The sequence below is a fragment of the Diceros bicornis genome, chromosome 20 (genome assembly GCF_020826845.1).
Source record: "Diceros bicornis minor isolate mBicDic1 chromosome 20, mDicBic1.mat.cur, whole genome shotgun sequence".
Classification (NCBI taxonomy): Eukaryota; Metazoa; Chordata; class Mammalia; order Perissodactyla; family Rhinocerotidae; genus Diceros; species Diceros bicornis.
Window position 1 is genome coordinate 31,952,630 of NC_080759.1, and position 20,252 is coordinate 31,972,881.

The following is a 20,252-nucleotide window of genomic DNA, read 5'->3' on the forward strand; positions in this document are numbered from 1 at the left end:
AATTCGTGCCTTGTGTTTTAGTGTTTGATGACTGCGCTGGCCCCTGTAAAAGCTGTAATGCTCTTTTTATATCTTGAAATAGGTAACTTTTTAACATTGGAGTTTCAGTCCTTGTCCAGTTAAACTACTACTGTATTAGATTGCTTTCTGGGTCACATTTATTTTTCAGATGCTTTAAATTCTTTTAACTAATTTTTAAAATATTATCTGCTTGCTTTAAAATTACTTTAAATCATATCTAACACAATGGAAAAGTAGTAACTGTTAGCACAGATATTGTTTTGAATTTCAGGATTTATTTTTTTCTGTCAAGGAGCTGAAACCCTACTTTTTGTTATTTTAAATATGAAAATTTTTTCCCAATGAAGAAAATATATTTAATAGCTGCCTTTTAGGTATGTTGGGACTTTGTTCTTTGGTAGGCCCATCAGAAATAGATATTGTCGACAGGGTGACTAATATACAGTAGAAACATAATAACCTTGATCAGTATTTTTATAAGCCAGCTAAGGAAAAATGAATCCAGCTTAATAATAAGCCTTAACTCTTTGTCCTTTTTATTTTCCATTAGTGCGTTTTTATGAGGGTGTGGTGGAGCTCTCTCTTACTGCTGCAGAGAAAAAAGATCCTCAGGGTCTTGGACTTCATTTCTATAAACATGGAGAGCCAGAAGAAGACCTCGTGGGACTTCAGGCTTTCCAAGAAAGGTGAGTTTTATCACCTTAGCAGATTTTCAACTTTATGGATACAGACTTTTCTTTGTGTAAAGTTTGATTGATAGTATTAGGAAAATAATATATCAAATACAACTCTTATGAAATTAAATCATACTTTCACTTAAAAATGTCTTGTTTTATCAAAGGGCTCAATCAGGATTATAATTCTTAGCCTAGGGATAAAATTTTAGTCTGGTGAAAATTCTTAGGGTCTTATCAGCATTTTTGAACTCGCCTCTGTGGTTTTTCTGAGACTTGATTAATGTCAATTTTATTTATTTATTTGTTTGTTTATTTTTGCTGAAGAATATTCGCCCTGAGCTAACACCTGTGCTGATCGTCTTCTATTTTGTATGTGGGTCGCTGCCACAGCATGGCTGATGAGTGGTGTAGGTCCCCACCCAAGATCAAACCTGTGAACCCAGTCCACCAAAGCAGAATGTGCTGAACTTAACCACTACACCACAGGGCCAGCCCCTGTTAATGTCAGTTTTAAATGAGATAACTTATTTAAATGAGATAACAAAACTGCCTCCCTGGCCCCCATTTCTGGTTCTGGGTGAAGATTAGTATTTTATTTTAAAGGATTATTTTTGTCTAGGAAAGCTTTTATTTCTCCATCGTATCTGAAGGATAATTTTGCTGGATAGAGTATTCTTGCCTGGCAGTTTTTGTCTTTCAGTATTTTGAATGTATCATTCCATTCTCTCCTAGCCTGTAAGGTTTCTGCTGAGAAATCTGCTGAAAGCCTGATAGGGGTTTTCTTTGCAGGTTATTTTCTTCTGTCTTGCTGCCCTTAATATTTCTTCTTTGTCATTGACTTTTGCCTGTTTTACTGTTATATGCCTTGGAGAAAGTCTTTTGCATTGCTATAATTAGGAGTTCTGTTGGCTTCATGTTCTCATGAAAGTCCAGTTCCTTCCCAAGGTTTGGAAAGTTCTCAGCTATTATTTCTTTGAACAAAGTTTCTGCTCCTTTCTCCCTCTCTTCTCCCTCTGGGATACCTATGATCCTTGTGGTACTTTTCCTAATTGAGTAAGATATTTCTCGAAGAATTTCTCCATTTTTTTTAAATGTTAGTTCTCTTTCCTCTTCCACCTGAAGCATTTCTAGATTTCTATCTTCTGGGTCACTTATTCTCTGCTCCATAAGGTCTGCTCTGTTTTTTCTGGCTTCTACATTATTTTTTATCTCATTAATTGTGTTCTTCATATCTAGGATTTCTGTATAGTGTTTTTTAGGGGCTTCAATCTCTTTGAAGTATTCCTTCTGTTCATTAATTTTATTCCTGGGCTTACTGAACTATCTTTCTGTGTTTGCTTGTAACTTGTTGAGTTTCCTAATGACAACTATTTTGAATTCTCTGTCTCTCACTCTGCATTCCTGCAGGCTGACCACAGCTGCTCAGCAGGTTGCACTCTCAGGGGTGGGGTGCCTTCATGTGGGCTAAGCCACGGCCACTTGATGGGGAGTGTTCCCATGGGTGGGGCTGCTGCAGCAGGGTGGGTGCTCCTCCAGGCCAGGCTACCACTCCCAAAGCGTTCTCCCATGGGTCTTCACTACCAGTCCTGCCAGCGGTGCGTGAGGATCCGAGTTGTGGATTGCTGCCACTGGCGGTGGGGGCCTTCTCCTTTAGTTCTGCTGCTTCCCAGGGTCCCCTACACCCACCTTCAGACGTATAGCTGCATGGATCTCTCAGGCATCCTGTTGTGTTGTATAAGGAATCCTCTATTGGTTATTGGATGTCCATTTAGTTGTATCTTAGAGGGGAGAGACACAGGGAACCACTCGCTCTGCCATCATGCTGACATCACTAAAGGATTATTTTGGAATGTTCACAATTTGGTTGAGACTGTTAAAGACAAAAGTGTATGGCCATAAAGGAAATATATCACCTATATAAGACATGTTTTTGTTAATACATTCATTTTTATAACTTACTTTTTTATGTTGAACCAAATGCTTCTCCAGCCTATTGAAAAAGTATATGATTTGTATTATTTTTGATACCAAATGTGTGTGTGTGTGTGTGTGTGTGTGTGTGTGTGTGTGTATTCTCCAAAATAGTCTTCAGTCTTGTGTGTATTTCAATTAGATAAGATAAATCAATTGCTGTCTAATTAAATAATGTAATTGCTCATTTTCCATTCTTTTTCAGATTAAACAGTTACAAGTGTATTACAGATACACTTCAAGAACTGGTAAATCAAAGTAAGGCTGCTCCTCAGTCTCCCAGTGTACCCAAAAAACCTGGGCCTCCAGTATTGTCATCTGATCCCAATATGCTGAGTAATGAAGAAGCAGGACATCATGTAAGGGACATAGCATATTTTCATTCTGAAAATACACTGTGTTTAGAAGCTCTTTGTGTTAGTGGTAGCATAATCATCTTGGAAAAAGTCGTAGCTCTTAGAACTTATCATTTAAGGATTCTTGATTTCTTATCAGGAGTTTATAAGGCTAAAGATCGTGACAACAGAGCCTTTAACTGTACTAATCTTTACTGTTTTCTTTATTTTAGTTTGAACAGATGCTTAAATTGTCACAACGATCCAAAGATGAGCTCTTTAGTATTGCCCTTTATAATTGGCTAATACAAGCTGACCTTGCAGATAAGCTGCTGCAGGTAAAAAATTTTTTTTTATTCCAATATTGTTAATTTATATTTTTAATTAGCATAACTCGGTGGGTTAAGCACATAGATAGCTATAGGAAGTTGTTTCTCATCCTGTACCTACTGTAAGTGTTAGTGTAAAGCAAAGTAATACAGTATCTCTTCCTAGTAGGCAAAGTAGGCCATTGCTCTAATTTTCTTGTTATTTAGAAGCTGATTGGGATTATTTATATTGTGGGGTGGAGATCACTGGAATATGAATTAGGAGACCTGAACTTTGTCTTAGCTCTGCTGTTAAGTCACTATGTGGCTTCACACATGTCCTTGCACTATCCTAAGTCCCAGGGTTCCTCAGTTTGTAAAATAAAGACGTGGCGTTTGATAATTTTGGGGATGCCTTTGAGTTCAGATTTTAGGAATCTAAATCTGTGTTTAGCTGTGTTCTCAAAGTTTATTAAAAGATTTGTAATTGGATTATAATAAATTATTTTTATCAGCTTAATGCAACTATGATAGGAACTCTCATTAACTGTGGTAAAACAAAAAACATTTATAATGAGAAAAATTGCCCTCTTTTTTATCTGTTGTTGGATTATAATTTTGTTTATGTATTCATAAAACAAGGCACACCTGTAGTTGTCTTAAAACTATTATGTTTACTACGTAAAGAGGAAGTAGGTGGTCAGAAAATGTTTCTGAGTAACTGTACAATTTCCAGATTGCCTCTCCATTTCTGGAGCCACATCTAGTCCGAATGGCCAAAGTTGATCAAAACAAAGTCCATTATATGGATTTACTCTGGAGGTATTATGAGAAGAACAGAAGTTTTAGTAACGCTGCTCGTGTCCTGTCCAAATTGGCTGACATGCATAGGTATGGCATAATATTCCCACTGTGAAGAGTGATAGTTCATCCAGATTTCAAAAATTAAATAAAACCTCATTCAGGTTATACATAGAATTTTATGCTTTTATATGTAGAATTTTATGCTTTTACTTGGATTTACCTGAAGTTTACAGTTTTTTCTTTTTCTGTTTGTTTTGTTTTTAATGTGTAGGAGGTACTAAAAGAATACCTAAGACCCTCTCTGTTCAAACTGTCTTCTAAATCATTTTCTTTAAAGTATGTCTTTAGATTCTTGCTTACTAACAGCAATTAATTACTATTTTTACGTAAAAGGACAAAAACTACTCCAAGGCTTTATAATTTTAAATGTTTTACTAATTCCAGGCTAATTTCCTCTACTCTGACATTGGTTTAAATTACTGAAAAGGTCTTAGAGCATGTATAGGGGATTATTAAGAATCCTGTTAAAGAAAGCAATAAAATTTCTAGTTAGATTATCATATCAAAAGACAATTTAATAAAATCTTGAACAGATCGTTAACTTGACCCTTTATTTTCATTTGTTACTTTCTTTGCCAAAACAATAGAAATGCTATTTCTAAAAGCTGGAGAGCACTTAAGTCAGGAAGAGGAGGCTGTTGAGGCAAAGCTGTTGTTAAACCAAGTTAATCAGAATGGTCACTTAAAGATTCCAGATACGGCTAATAGCAAGTGTGTACGTGTGTGTGTGTGTGTGTGTGTAGGTGTAGGTGTACATGCGTAGTGATGCAGGTGTGTTAATTGCATATGTAGACCCAAGGCTTTTTTGGTCTTCTTGCCCTGTTTGGTCATAATAGTCACTTGATTTTTATAAGTTCCCCTCACATACAGAAGATGACATATATATAATTCACTTTAATTTCTTTGTCTTTGGTTTAAAAAGGAAAGGAAAGGAATTTAAGCTAGTGAAGGCCTAAAAGGCAGTTTTAGTAAAGGCCTTGGTTAATTCATAGTTTATATAATTAAGAATTGATAGCATTATTAAATATTTAATTCACTGTAGCTCTATATGTTAAAGTTTTGTAATTCATTCTTTTATCCAGTGTTTGTGTGCCTTTTACATACTGTACTCTGCTGGAGGTACATATAGACTGTGCCCTCATTCAGGCCTTCAGTATCTCATTTCTGGATTACCCTCGTCATTCATCTTAGATAGTTAGTCCTAGATACCATTACCATCGAATCTTTATAATCCATTTTTATCATGCTGTTTATTGCTCAAAAATGAGTGGCTCTTAATTGTGCTTTGTTTAATGTTTATTGACCTTTTTCCTTATTATAATAATTATTAAGTTCTTGTTAAAAAATATTCAGAAATTCTCTGACTTTTACAAACACCTATTATCCGTATTTACTTCACACACTCACGTATATAACATAATTTCCTCCTCATGTGAGATACCCTGTAGTACATCCGCTCTAGCTCTCAGCTTACCATCTCTTTCCACAGTAAAATGCTTTTCCAACTACTGTGTTACTCTCTTTCTCACTACTTTTTTTTTTTTTTTTGCATCTGTAGGCTGCACCAAATAAATTGACAGTATAGAATATTCTATTTTAAATAATTTGGAAATGTTACTCACTTTTAAAATGTTTGGTTCAAGTGAGTTTTTTTAGAGATAAGAGGAAAAGAAAGGAAAGCCCTCTTAGAAACAGGACTCTTAAAGATCATAAAGTGTTCTTTATGTATAACCTTAAGAGATGGTCAGTGCTAATTAATTGTCATACACACCTATACTGTGAAAGGTAGAAGAGAGAAAGGAGTTAATTCTTTTTTCTTTTGGTTTCTTTTTGGAAGGGAAAAAATATAGGAGCCGTAGCTATACAGAAGAACAGTCTAAGACAGACCTTCTCTGAAAGTAAAAGAAAGCCAATTTTTTCCTGATTCAGATTAGAATTAATTGGGATATGAAAAGTTAATTTAATACTGGTTGATCTAAGAGGTTGCCAACAACTAAATGAGTCTGTTTTAATGCCAAGGTACTTTATAATGTCAGAGCCAGGTCTGATAGAGTTAGGGGATTCGAAAGAACTAAAGCTGGCAACCGTGAGATGGGTATGTGCTTGGGGCTTTCTGACACTTTGTCAGTCCGCCAGCAAATAGATTTTGAGCACGAGTGATGTTCAAGGCATGCAGGGAGGAGTGTGAACCAAATAGACGCCATCCCTGCTACCAAGGAACTCCCATTCTAGTGGGTAAAGACCATAGACAACTAAACAAGTTCAGGTTCTGTAAATACAATAAAAATAGGATTATATAGTAGAAAGTGCCTAGGGGAGTGGGGAGCTGCTTTAGATAGGAGTGGTCAGAGAAGGTCTCAGAGAAATTTTCATTAAAATTGAGTCTCAAATGACAAGATAGGCAACTATGTAAAGAAATGGAGGAAAAGTGGTCCAAGCACAGGAACAATAATCTATGCAGAGGCATTGCATCAGATAGAAGTTTATCATTTTGGGGGTACAAAAAAGAAAGCCAGTGAGATTGGAGATAGTGAATAAGGGAGCAAGTAGGGGGCCTGCCTGGTGGTGTAGTGGTTAGGTTCTCACGCTCTGCCTCAGCAGCCCAGGGTTCCTGGGTTCAGATCCCGGTCACAGACCTACACACTGCTCATCAAGCCATACTGTGGCAGCATCCCACATACAAAATAGAGGAAGATTGACACAGACGTTAGCTCAGGGCCAGTCTTCCTCACCAAAAAAAAGGAGCAAGTGGAAGGAGATGAGGTTGGAGGAATAGGTGAAGGCAATTGGAGGATTTTAAGAAAGCATGTGACATCTGGTTTATGTTTTTAAGTGGTCACTCTAGTTGTATGAAAGATGAAATGTGGTATCGGCCACAGTAAGGCAGAGAAGTGAAGAATATGAGGAGCAATAAAGAATGTTTTCCTTAATTTAATTTTAGAAGAATCCAAATTTTAATATCTTGAACTAAAGTTTTAAAATAGGAAGTTACTTTTTTGGACATAAACATAAGTATTTCTTTTTTTGTTGCCTTAAATTATGGATGTCTTTTATTAGAAATCCTCTAATAATTTTTGCAAGTTTCAAATGGCCTTTTATGTTCATTTGGTATAAAATAGGGCATTATAAAGTGATGTATTTGTATCTTGGATTCCTAAGAATTCATATAAATAAAAATAAGGGTTTTTCCCCCCAGCACAGAAATTTCACTTCAGCAGCGACTAGAGTACATTGCTCGAGCCATTCTTAGTGCCAAAAGTTCCACTGCCATTTCATCAATAGCTGCAGATGGTGAATTCCTTCATGAATTAGAAGAAAAAATGGAAGTAAGTGCTAAAGATACTTAAGCTTTGTCCACACTGAGTAGTAGCCACATATTATTCCACTTTCTCTTCTTCCACTAGTAAATAACAGGTCTATTATAATAGTCAGTGTTATTAATTCTACTTACTTCTGCCTATATTTATTATTTATTTTCATATTTAGATATAAATCTTTTAAAAGATTTAAGGATACAGTACTTGGGTCATAGGCTATTGCTATAATTTAAAAGTTTTCTCTAGGACATTTCCAAAGGTTTCTTCCAGCTGTTCTGACACAAAGCAAATTATATCACATTCACCATTTATTCTGGAAGCTAGTAAGTAGATGTATGAAGTAGAGTAGGCTAAACTGCCTTAACTAAGAGACCCAAAAATGTGTCATGGTCCAAAATCCAGAGTGGGTGTTCCTGATTGGCAGGTGGCTTTCTTCCACTTGGTAGATTTAGGGATCCAAGTTGTATTTTCTGGCTCTGCCATTCCCTTATCTTTTTCTTCGGTCAGAGGGAAGAAGGGAAAAAAAGAGTATGTAAGAAGCACATTCACTCTGTTAAAACCCTCAGCCCTGAAGTGACATACTTTATTTCTACTTCATTCCTTTGACGAGAACTTCGTCTTATGGCCATACCTCTCTGCAAAGGAGTCTGGGAAGTATACTCTAGCCATTTGTCTGGCTGCAGTCATGAGAGGAACAGGTACTGGTAGGCAGCAGAGACTCTGCCACAGTCCACTTCCTGTGCAGTCTTTTGTGTTGTGATGAAGAGTTGCTAGTCTATTATGATAGAAGTCTTTATTTATACATTATTTTTATTTTAACAAACTTAAGGTCAAATGCTAGGAGTCATTCCTTTAAGTACCTGTTGAATTATCATAGAGGACTTAAGACTTCCTTTTTTTCTATCCAAACTAGGTTGCTAGGATCCAACTTCAGATACAAGAGACACTACAAAGACAATATTCCCATCATTCTTCTGTACAGGATGCAATTTCTCAGCTGGATTCTGAGCTAATGGACATAACTAAGGTAATAAAAAAGCAAGTGAAATTCCTATAGCAGTCAGGCACTCAGCTAATATCTACAAATTCCTTATTTCTTTTGCATTTTACTGTTTATTTCATGGAAAAGATTAACCTACCTCCACAAAATAAGATAAGCCATCATTGGCAGAATGTCACTGGGCTGACAAATCACTGCTGTGGTATCTGACTCTTAGAAAGAACTGAGTTGCTCTTTCCAGGCCAGTAACTATCAAGAATCTATCAGCCTCACATGGGCTTTGTTAAAACTCATGCCAGCTATTTTATGGCCTTGCTGCTTGTCTTGTAAAAGTAACATATCTTTGCTTAACTTTCCTAGCATCTCCCTCTCTGTATCCTCTGAGCAGTTCCTTCTTCAGTTATTCTTGGACATGGCTCCAGTATCCTTAAGCACCCTGAGATTTGTCAGTATGTCCATAATTCTTCAGACCCTAGTTTAGACAACACTAATTCTAAAAGAAATGTCATTGCAACATCTCCCAGCCAAGGAAAAAAAAGGCACACATACTGAAATCTATTTGAATGTTTTTACCATTCATTCACCACTTTTAATCTGGAGTTATGACCAGCAACACATCATCATATCTTTATATCATATTTTGGAAAGTTTAGATAAAATCTTTGATTGTTGTAAACTTTCAAGGAGTGTTTCACTATTAATTTCTGAATGCTGACCTCAGATTGGATGTATAATGTTGGCATTTTCTCCCACAGCTTTATGGGGAATTTGCTGACCCATTTAAACTTGCAGAGTGTAAACTTGCGATAATTCATTGTGCTGGTTATTCAGACCCTATATTGGTGCAGACACTTTGGCAAGATATCATAGAGAAAGGTAAGTGTTTGCTTGTAGGTCTATTTAGCATCCAGTATTTAGTGACTTGGTAGAGGAATGCAAACTGCTAGTGGCTCATATATCCAGGGCTCATGAAAATTGTATATACCTAATTAGGTAGAGGGTAAGTGGAGGGTACCTGGATGTGGTGGAGGGTGGTCCTTTAGAGGATGATCCCAGTGAGTATTGGAGAGGGCTCTTGGAGTGTCATTTTTGTGGTATATACTGCTTAGTAAAGGAGACTGAGATAATTCCCTCACAGTCTCATAACTAGTGCCCTGGTAAGACAAGAGGGTATATCAGACACTAACAGAAGCAGAGAATCTGCTCATGCTATTAATGTGAATATCAGTTCTAGGGTATTTCGTACCTTGAAACAGAATAAAATAGCCAATTTAAACATTTCACATTAAAAATAATTTGGATTTCCAATGACATGTCTCTTACAGAATTGAACGAAAGTGTGACATTGAGCTCCTCAGATAGAATGCATGCTCTTAGTCTCAAGATTGTGCTCCTTGGCAAAATTTATGCTGGCACACCTCGCTTCTTTCCGTTAGGTAAGCAGCAACCCTAGGTGCTGTCATGGTTTTTTTGTTTTGTTTTGATGGTTTTCTTCATTGACATGGAAAAATAATGATTTCTAGAGTGAAATCATTTCTTTGTTGCTATTTAGCTCAGCAGTTAAATTCTACCTCTCCAGAAAGACTGACCTCCAAAGAATAGCAGAATTTGTTTATGAATAGTTGGGTGTGAAACTTTTTTTGACTGGCCGTCCAAGTTTATATGTCTATCTTGGGATAGTGCTGACTATCAGACCATAGTGATTATATTGTTGGTAACTCTATACAAGCTTGTGAAAAGAAAAGAAAAATGGCTGGTGTTTTTGTGCGTGGGTGATCTGTGATTGATTCAGCTGTTCCCTATTATATTGAGAGCGTATTTTTTTCTAACATAGCAAGTAGTTGTGCTAAAAATGTAAGTTTTGAACCCCCTTTTTTTTTTTTTTTTTGTGAGGAAGATCAGCCCTGAGCTAACATCCATGCTAATCCTCTCTTTTTGCTGAGGAAGACCAGCTCTAAGCTAACATCTTGCCAATCTTCCTGCTTTTTTTTTTTCCCCTTATTCTCCCCAAAGCCCCAGTAGATAGTTGTATGTCATAGTTGCACATCCTTCTAGTTGCTGTATGTGGGACACCACCTCAGCATGGCCGGACAAGGGGTGCGTCAGTAGTTGTATGTCATAGTTGCACATCCTTCTAGTTGCTGTATGTGGGACGCCGCCTCAGCATGACCAGACAAGCGGTGTGTCAGTGCGCGCCCAGGATCAGAACCTGGGCCGCCAGTAGCGGAACGCGCGCACTTAACCGCTAAGCCACAGGGCCGGCCCCTTGAACCCTTTTCTTAACCAAGTATGCTGACTATAATTGTTATGTAGGTGACTCTAATTATTATGAACCATTTGCCAACCTATAATATTTTCTTTAGATGTAAAACAATAGAATCAACATAAATACACCCATAAAGTAGAATGTTAAGCACTTTGTGTTTTTGAAAAATGTTGAGAAACATGAAAATGCTCATAACATAACATTAAATTGTTTTTTAAAAATAAGTATACAAACCTGTTTATAGGCCATCTCTGATTAGGATTTATTTCCTGGATAGGGTAAGAAATAAAACCATTATAATCATATCTTTATTTCTTGTAAGTAGAGTGTTAAAAACTGCCATGCCATTTCATTGATCAGAAAAATAAAGAGCAAATATAAATATATTTTAAAAGTATGTGAAACATGACAATTTTAACAATAAAAAGGCCACAGTATACACAGTCCTTTTTGAGGGTATTTCTGCTTTGACTTAGCTTTTTAATTTTTGACCCCAATGAAATTTAGGGTAGAAGAGGCCTTCCTTTTTCTATCAGTCTTTCAGTGGGAAACAAGCTCCAGGGCACTTCAAACTAGAACAAGTTTAGGGTTTTTAGAATTTTTACTACCTGCCCACAATGTTTATCTGGTAAATTCTAGGGGAGATGCAGGTTCAGTGGCAGCTTTTTCAGTGATTCTTCTTGCCCATGGATGTTTACATTGGTCAGTCTCAGATATCAGGTATCATAAATATGAATTTGGTTGTTACTGTTATTATCTTATTTATGATATGACAGCTAGTAAAAAGTGAAAATGGGGCCACAGTTAGAACCATCAAAATAAATAACTTCAATATAGGTGGTATGCAGCATTTAAAAACATATTTAATATATCTAAAATCAGGATGCAGTAGCCTTTCTTTTCTGAAAAGCTGTTAAATTGAGGATATAATATATCAAAATATTAAAGAAATTATCAGTGGGTCCTCTCCAATAGTGAGATTATGAATGGTCTCTATTTCCTTGTACCTTTCTGTATTTTCCAAATTCACTAAAATGTGGTTTTTTTCCTAATAGCTTTAAAGTCTATAAGTCAATGGTTTTAGCATTTTCACAGAGTTGTGCAACCATCACCACAATTAAATTTAGACCGTTTTCATCATCCCAAAAAGAAACCGTGTACCTATTAGTAGTCACACCCCACTCCTTCCCACCCTCCAGCACTAAGCAACCATTAATCTTTCTGTCTCTATAGATTTGCCGATTATCTGGTATGTCTTATTTTTATGAAAAAATTTTTTTGAAAATTGTTTCTTAAAAGATCCCCCCCTAGAAACTGCTCAGTTATGAATACGGCCTAATTTTCAGTATCAAGGGTTAACAATCCTACAACAGCAACAGAAAAATAGTAATTATATGAGGTGAAGGATGTGTTAACTAACCTTATTGTGGTAAACATTTCTCAATATATATGTATCAAATCATCACATTGTACCCCTTAAACTTACACAGTATTATATGTCAAATATATCTCAATAAAGCTGGGGAAGAAAAGAGTTAACAGTCCTAATTTTTTATCCTTTTCTCTTCCCAGATTTTATTGTGCAGTTCTTAGAGCAGCAAGTTTGTACTTTGAACTGGGATGTGGGCTTTGTAATACAGACAATGAATGAAATTGGAGTGCCATTACCTAGACTACTGGAAGTATATGATCACTTGTTCAAGTCACGGGTAAGGAAAAAAATAAAATAAAATTTAGTTAAAGTTAACTAACTTGTTCTAGATAGAGGACTGGAATATTTTGATTGCATGTTTATAATTAGCTTGTCATCTAATACAGTTGCATCAGAAATTTGCTTCATTGGTTGAGTATCAGAAATTATCATAATTCAGACTTTTAAAACTAATCATGAGAGTTGCTTTGCTCTGTATTATGATAAAAATCAAATATTTTTTAATATTACTGAACATGATAATTATATATGCTTTACTCTTGTTGGAATAGGCTAAACACATCACATTAGAATCATCATTTACTTTAAAAGAACAAAATAACAGTATATTTATTTATTGTAACCTCATCTAAAATATTGGTGCTTAAAGATCTTTCTCACCATGGGGCTGGCCCCGTGGCGTAGCAGTTAAGTGCACGTGCTCTGCTGCTGGCCGAACGGGTTCAGATCCCAGGTGCGCACTGACACATCACTTGTCAGGCCATGCTGTGGTGGCATCCCATATAAAGTGGAGGAAGATGGGCACAAATGTTAGTTCAGGGCCAGTCTTCCTCAGCAAAAACAGGAGGATTGGCATGGATGTTAGCTCATGGCTGATCTTCCTCACAAAAAAAAAAAAAAAAAACTTTCTTACTATATTGAACCTTATCAGACTATATATTTTGTAATTTTTATCCTGAAAGATCCAAATAAAACCTTGTTAATCTAGATTGGGTCTTTTATAGTGGCATCATCAAAACATTCATGCAGTGGGCCGGCCCCGTGGCTTAGCAGTTAAGTGCTTGCGCTCCGCTGCTGGTGGCCCGGGTTCGGATCCTGGGCGTGCACCGACGCACCACTTCTCCGGCCATGCCGAGGCCGCGTCCCACATACAGCAACTAGAAGGATGTGCAGCTATGACATACAACTATCTACTGGGGCTTTGGGGGGGGAAATAAATAAATAAATAAAATTACAAAACATTCATGCAGTGCTTTACAAGGCCCTTGTGTATCTCATTTAAGCCTCACAATGAGCCTCTGATGGAAATGAGCAAGTAGTAGTATCCCCATCTTCTGCTACATCGGACAAGGGCAGAGGTGTTAAATAACCTGCTCAAGTCATATGGCTAGTCACTGGTGAAGCCAGAACTAGAATTAAGATTCTTGGACTGCTAGTTTAGTCTCTTATTTACAACATCAGACTACGTCTGCATAGGTGCAAAGTAAGAGTGGTGTCACAAGCACTAGGAAGAGTTGGATTTTTTCTTTTACCTCAGATTCCTAAGCAGGAAATTCACATTCTCTACAAAGTCAATTGATAAATCATTTTCTTCCTAAATAACATCACAATGCATTTTTCAATGTTGTTTTAAGTATTAACCATAACCTGACAAACAATAATGTACAACTAAAATTTCACAATGTTATAAACTACTATGACATCAATTAAAAAAAATTAGAAAAAGAATATTATGTTAAGAGAAATAAGCCAGAGAAGAATAAACACATATGATTTCACTCATATGTGGAAGATAAACTAACACATGGACAGAGAGAACAGTTTGGTGGTTACCAGGGGGAAGGGAGCTGGGGGCTGGGCACAGGGGTGAAGGGACATATTTGTATGGTGACTGACAAACAATAATGTACAACTAAAATTTCACAATGTTATAAACTATTATGTCAATTAAAAAAATATTAACCATAACCAGATACATAAGTTATTACCACATAATATTGAATGCTTGTTTTAAAATCAGTAAATTTTGCCTTGGACTCTAATGACTGTTTTAACTAATATAAATGGTTGAAAAGTCAGTTGACACAGTTTGCCTTCCAACTCATGATGAATATTTTCTTTATAGGATCCATTCTGGAACAGAATGAAGAAGCCACTGCACCTTTTGGATTGTATACATGTACTATTGACAAGATATGTTGAGAATCCTAGCCAAGTTTTAAATTATGAGAGGTAACTATGAATGAGATATTGTATTATAGCAAAGGCTGTTAAATGCTTCTACTAAATATCTGGGTAACAAATTTGGAGAGAATAGGGAAAGACATGGAGATTATAAGGAAGTATAGGAGATTGAAGCTCTTGTGTATATTAGCAATAGCTATTTGAATGATATCAGTCAGCATGTATGAAAGGTGAGAGTCTTTTCCGTTTTTCAACCCTTGTCCTGAATCCTTTCTACAAGTGAAAGGATATAATTTATGAATTATTTCTGAATTACTTTTGCTTTAAATTAGTGACCTAGAACAGTTCAATTATGCCTCTGTGATATTATTGGCCATTTTAAGGTATGTTTGTTTGAAAAGGCCAAAAGAATGTAAATAATATTAATTTAAAGAGTCTTCCCTTACTACCTCCTTCTCATTATAATAATCTTCAAAGGGAAAATGGTGGTTATCTGGTAATCCACCAACCCCCTGAGCCTCCTTCTGTTTTCATTTATTTGTTATTTACTTAGTCACATGATCTTTGCTGTGCTGTGGGACTATAAGTAAGATTAGTACAAGTTGGAGGGAAGCTCTGTAGGAGGAAATGATTTTAAATGTATAGACAGTTGATCAGGTGTCTTTTCCTTTGCAGGAGAAGATTTACAAATCTCTGCCTGGATGCTGTTTGTGGTTATCTGGTTGAGCTCCAATCTATGAGCTCTTCAGTAGCAGTGCAAGCCATCACAGGGAATTTTAAATCTCTTCAGGCTAAACTAGAACGGCTTCATTAATTATTGTAATGTATTTTCATCTGTGCATTTTGATCTGTAAAATAAAAGCTCAGCTGGGTCCAGATGTCAGGTGCTCTAAATCTAAGAAATTAAGAACAATTTTAATAGAAATGTGTTTTTAATAAGTGGTTAGTATCTACAAATAGTGCATTTGTCAGGTGAATTCTTTTTTACTACTAATATTTTGTTTTTTAATAATCAGGTTAAAAAACAAATGAAATAAGATTATTTATGGTCTTAACACAAGGATAAAAAATATTTAGAAACTTTTATTTTGAATTTTACTGCAGGCAGAAATTGTGAATTTATTTGTATTCATTTCCAAGTTTATCCAAGGATATTGATATTAAAACTTAAATAGGCTAGCGGAGCAGGTCCATTCCCATAATACTGGATTCTACAACAGTCCTTAAATAGGCAAACAAACTCCGTCTCTTTTAAAAAATTATTTAGGTTTTGGGTTCATCCTTGGAAAGAAATTTCCTGCAATTTTGTCACTTATAATCCTTGAAGATTAATATATACCTGGTTGTTGTTTGAGCAGGTGATAAACCTGTAACTAATGTTTTATGTCCTGAAAACTTATTCAGGGAGATACTGTTTTCCCTTAGTGTCTACCCAGCTCTTCTTTGGCCTTGTGACTAGTGATTCCATTAGAGCAATAGTTCTCAAAGTGTGTGCACCAAACCAGCACATGAGCATCATCTGGGAATTTGATAGAAATTAGATCCTCAGGACCAATCCCAGACGTACTAAATCCAAAACTTTGGGATGAGGCCCAGCACTCTGTGTTTTACCAAGCCCGCCAGGGCATTCTAGTACATGTTAAGTTTGAGAACCACTGCATTAGAGGATTCAACTAGTTTGTGGATTGGCTCCCTATCTGATTCCTTCTCCTCCCTCCCCATCAATAAACATAACACACAAGTTTTACCCAAGACGCAATATATAAAGCAAAATAGTTAGTAACGTAGTTTTTAGTCTTTAACAAAATTGGAGTAACTAAACCAAGTGCCCCGAAGTCATGGCAACAATGAGGGAGGAGAAGAGTGAGAATGACTAGGACTAACAAAAAGGCAAGAACATGAACTCCTTTCCTCTCATCTTTTATGTCAAAATATCACTCATTAGCTATCATTACCTCTCATATTTTTTAGTTTTTCAATTCCTTAAGTTTAGTTTTTGAATATGTAAAATGAATATATGCTACACATTGTTAATTCTATAAATTTAAAATTCTGTCATGTCAACTTAAAATGAAAATTTGGCTAAAATGCTATAATTTAGCTGTGACTCCAGTTCTACTATATATATATATGTTTTTGTTTTAAGCACATTTACACACAAGCACAGTAATAGACTGTCATGGACCATATATGACAGTGGTCTCATAAGATTAGTAACATATAGCCTAGATAGTAGTATTAGGCTTTACCATCTAGGTTTGTGTGAGTACATTCTATTATGTTCCCACAGCCACGAAATCACCTAACAATACATTTCTCAAAACGTATCCCCACCGTTAAGCGACGCATGATTGTATATGTTAAATATACTCAACTCACAATACTGAAGCTACATCGTTCAAAAGGGCTGTAGGCTGGCGTGACTAAATGGTCTGTAGGAGTCAGAAATCCGAACCTGTTCCTTTCATTCACATAGCACCTTTTGAGAGGGTTTAAGAATTCTAGCCACACACCAGATGTTTTTAATACCCTTTGGAGGGTGAAATCCCTTAAGAGAAAAGAAATTAGGTCCCCTCCTTTTTAGCCCTCTAGAACAATGTTTCTAAAACTTTAACATTCATAAGAATCACCTGGATAACCTGTTAAAACAAATATTGAGTTCCACCTCCAATGAGATGCTGATACTGGTGGTCAGTGGAACAAACTTGAAATAGCGTTGTTTTAGCACATGTATCCCCTGCATTAGTATACTTTGTACTTGTTGTTCATTCAACACATTATTTCTTTATAGTGACTATTAAACATATATGGGCGATGAATAACAAGTAGAACAGTTTATGAAACATTCATTGTCGGCAGTGAGGAGTCACCAAACATCTTGGTTGTGACGTATTTATGTTTTAGGTAGATCATTTTAGTATGGCAAAACAGTTAGGAAAGAAGAGAAAAATATATTTTCAGTAACAGTGCAAGGTATATTGACCCTGAAATGCATGTGTTGTATGTTTAACGTTTCTTTAGTTATATCATACCCGACTTACTAGTGACTGTTGGTTGAACACCTCTCTGCTAACCACATAAACTCCCTCCACTTTTATGTTTTAGAGTTAATTTCGTCTCAGGACTCCCATGGATTACTCATTCTCTTCCTCAGGATACTTGCTGCCTCCATCTTTTTTCCTCTTATTCATGAGAGAAAAAATTATGATAGTGATACGGTTGTATCGAGGAAATGAAGAACTAGAATGTTGAATCTAAAAATCTTGAAAGAGCGCTTAATTTCCTTTCATTTCCTATCAGTTTCTTCATTTAAATTCTCTTAATAAAACAACTTTTTTTTAGAGAATATTTTTGAGTCCTCTATTAAATTATTTAAACTCTTCTAAGTTTTGTTTTCCTGATAAGGAAATTTCCCTCATCAGGAGATTGAAGCTAAATGATAAGACTTTTAAATCCAAAATTTGTAAAAACTAATATGATCTGTTTCTTACTCAGGTTTGTTCTTCTGCTTCAAATATTAGAGTAGTGACAGTACTATTTTAACTCTTTTTCATTTCAAATGAACATCATTTCTGCTGCCTTATGGCATGTTTGAAATTAAACATTTGTCTTAAAACTCTCAGTTATGCTTTTTGCGTTTGGGCAGCTCCTATCAGCAGGAAGACTAACACTTTTTAAGATTAATCAATTTACCATGTGGGAGCCAGGACTATCATATCATATCTCTAGCCCACACCTGAGTGTCCAACTGTGAAATGAACATTTCCACTTGGATGACCTCTAAAACTTGTTAGTCAAAACGTGACCAAATCTGCACTCATTGCTCTCTCTGCCCTCTGCCCACTTCTGTTCCTCCTCCTTTATTTTGTACCTCAATCTTTTTTTTTTTCCCCCCAAAGCCCCAGTAGATAGTTGTAAGCCATAGCTGCACATCCTTCTAGTTGCTGCATGTGGGACGCGGCCCCAGCATGGCCGGAGAAGCGGTGCGTCAGTGCGTGCCTGGGATCCGAACCCGGGCCGCCAGCAGCGGAGCGCGTGCACTTAACCGCCAAGCCACGGGGCCGGCCCTATACCTCAATCTTTTATCATCTAATTATTCAAATCAGAAATATGGGTGTCATCTTTAAATTCTTCCTTCTCCCTCCAAATCCAGTCACTAATTTCTATGCAAGTCTATTTCCTTAATATCCCCCATATCTGTACAGTGTCTCACTATTTCAGGATTTTAACGTTTAATCAGGTTACCCTGTTTCAATTGGATGCCTAAGTGGTCTTCCTGCTTCCAATTTAACCCCTCCTTCTTTCCTTTTTCCACACTAACGTCAGAGTGGTCTTTTTTGTTGTTGTTGAGGAAGATTCACCCTGAGCTAACATCTGTGCCAATGTTCCTCTATTTTGTATGTGGGTCGCTGCCAAGCATGGCTGATGAGTGGAATAGATCTGCGCCCGGGACCCAAACCCATGAACCCAGGCTACCAAAGCAGAGTGTGCCAAACTTAACCACTATGCCTGGGGACCAGCCCCAGGGTGCTCTTTTAAAAATGTAAACCTAAGTATACTTTCACCTTTTCCCTCTGAAGAAATTCTAAATTCCTAGTGTGGCATATCAGGACTCCACTGCAGTTGACAAAAATAAAAATAACTAAAATCTCAAGTTAGGGCCTGCCCAGTGGCACAAGCAGTTAAGTGCACACCCTCCGCTGTGGTGGCCCGGGGTTCGCAGGTTCGGATCCTGGGCACGCACCGATGCGCTGCTTGGCAAGCCATACTGTGGCGGTGTCCCATATAAAGTGGAGGAAGATGGGCCTGGATGGCCCAGGGCCAGTCTTCCTCAGCAAAAAAAGAGGAGGATTGGCAGATGTTAGCACAGGGCTGATCTCCTTACACAAAAAATAAAATAAAAAATAAAATCTCAGTTTAAGCAAAAGAAGAATTTATTGCCCCTCAAAACTAAGAAGTCCAAGTATAGAGCTACTTCCACATGACTAGATCAGAGCCTCAGTATCTTCAGGGCTTTCTCTAGGTCAGTTGTGCTCTTCTTTTCATGTTCATTCTTTGTCTCTTTCTGCAGACAGTTTGCTGTGTAACTCCTGGGAGTATGCAGGCAGTGTTACTTCACAGTGTTATACTTCAAAGTGTTACTTCAAGTTACTTCATCCTGTTCACTCTAACCCAGAGTATAGTCAACAGACAAGTCGTAGGAAGGTCTCTGATTGACCCAGCCTGTCATGGATTCAGTTTTGGGTATAGTGGTACAGGATCATCCCCCAAACCATATAGAACAGGAAAGAAGTGCTTTCCTAAAAAATTGGATGCTAGGCACACATCACTCCACTATACCTATCCACCTACCTTGCTTACCACTCACTTCCTTGTGCTTTGATGAAAACTATAAACCCAGAGATCCAGGAAACTCAGTGAACCCAGAGCAGGATAGACACAGAATCACACCAAAGCACATCATAAACAAATTCTCAGCAAACTAGGAATAAAAGGGTACTTCCTCAGCCTGATAAAGGACATCTATGAAAAACAAACAGCAAAAATCATACTTTGTGGTTGAAGACTAAACACTTTCTCCTTCAAGTTGGAAACAAAATAAGGATGTTTCTATTCAACATAGTATTGGAGGTCCTGATCAGGGCAATTTGGCAAACAAAAGAAATGTAAGACATACAAATGGAAAAGCAGAAGTAAATGTGTGCTAATTGACAGGCAACATAATTATTTATATGGAAAATCCTATAGAATATACAGGAAATACTAGAACTACTAATTAGAACGGACTGCTAGAACTAATAGTTGAGCAAGATCACAGAATGTAAGGTCAATGTACAAAAATCAACTGCATTTCTAAATACTAGCAACGAGTAATCA

At 36.7% G+C, this 20,252-nt stretch overlaps 1 protein-coding gene across 1 annotated transcript in view; it reads left to right on the forward strand.

Moving 5' to 3' along the window:
• The window catches only part of NUP155 (nucleoporin 155), a 60,820-nt gene extending 45,567 nt beyond the window's left edge, over positions 1 to 15,253 (forward strand). Inside the window, exons 25-35 of the mRNA XM_058564209.1 lie at positions 572 to 707; positions 2,875 to 3,028; positions 3,238 to 3,342; positions 4,049 to 4,203; positions 7,373 to 7,502; positions 8,407 to 8,520; positions 9,249 to 9,369; positions 9,819 to 9,929; positions 12,332 to 12,468; positions 14,317 to 14,423; positions 15,051 to 15,253. Of these exons, the coding sequence (XP_058420192.1) occupies positions 572 to 707; positions 2,875 to 3,028; positions 3,238 to 3,342; positions 4,049 to 4,203; positions 7,373 to 7,502; positions 8,407 to 8,520; positions 9,249 to 9,369; positions 9,819 to 9,929; positions 12,332 to 12,468; positions 14,317 to 14,423; positions 15,051 to 15,189 (1,409 nt within the window). The 3' untranslated portion in view covers positions 15,190 to 15,253. The remainder of the gene's footprint in view (positions 1 to 571; positions 708 to 2,874; positions 3,029 to 3,237; positions 3,343 to 4,048; positions 4,204 to 7,372; positions 7,503 to 8,406; positions 8,521 to 9,248; positions 9,370 to 9,818; positions 9,930 to 12,331; positions 12,469 to 14,316; positions 14,424 to 15,050) is intronic.
• Positions 15,254 to 20,252: the final 4,999 nt, after the last annotated feature.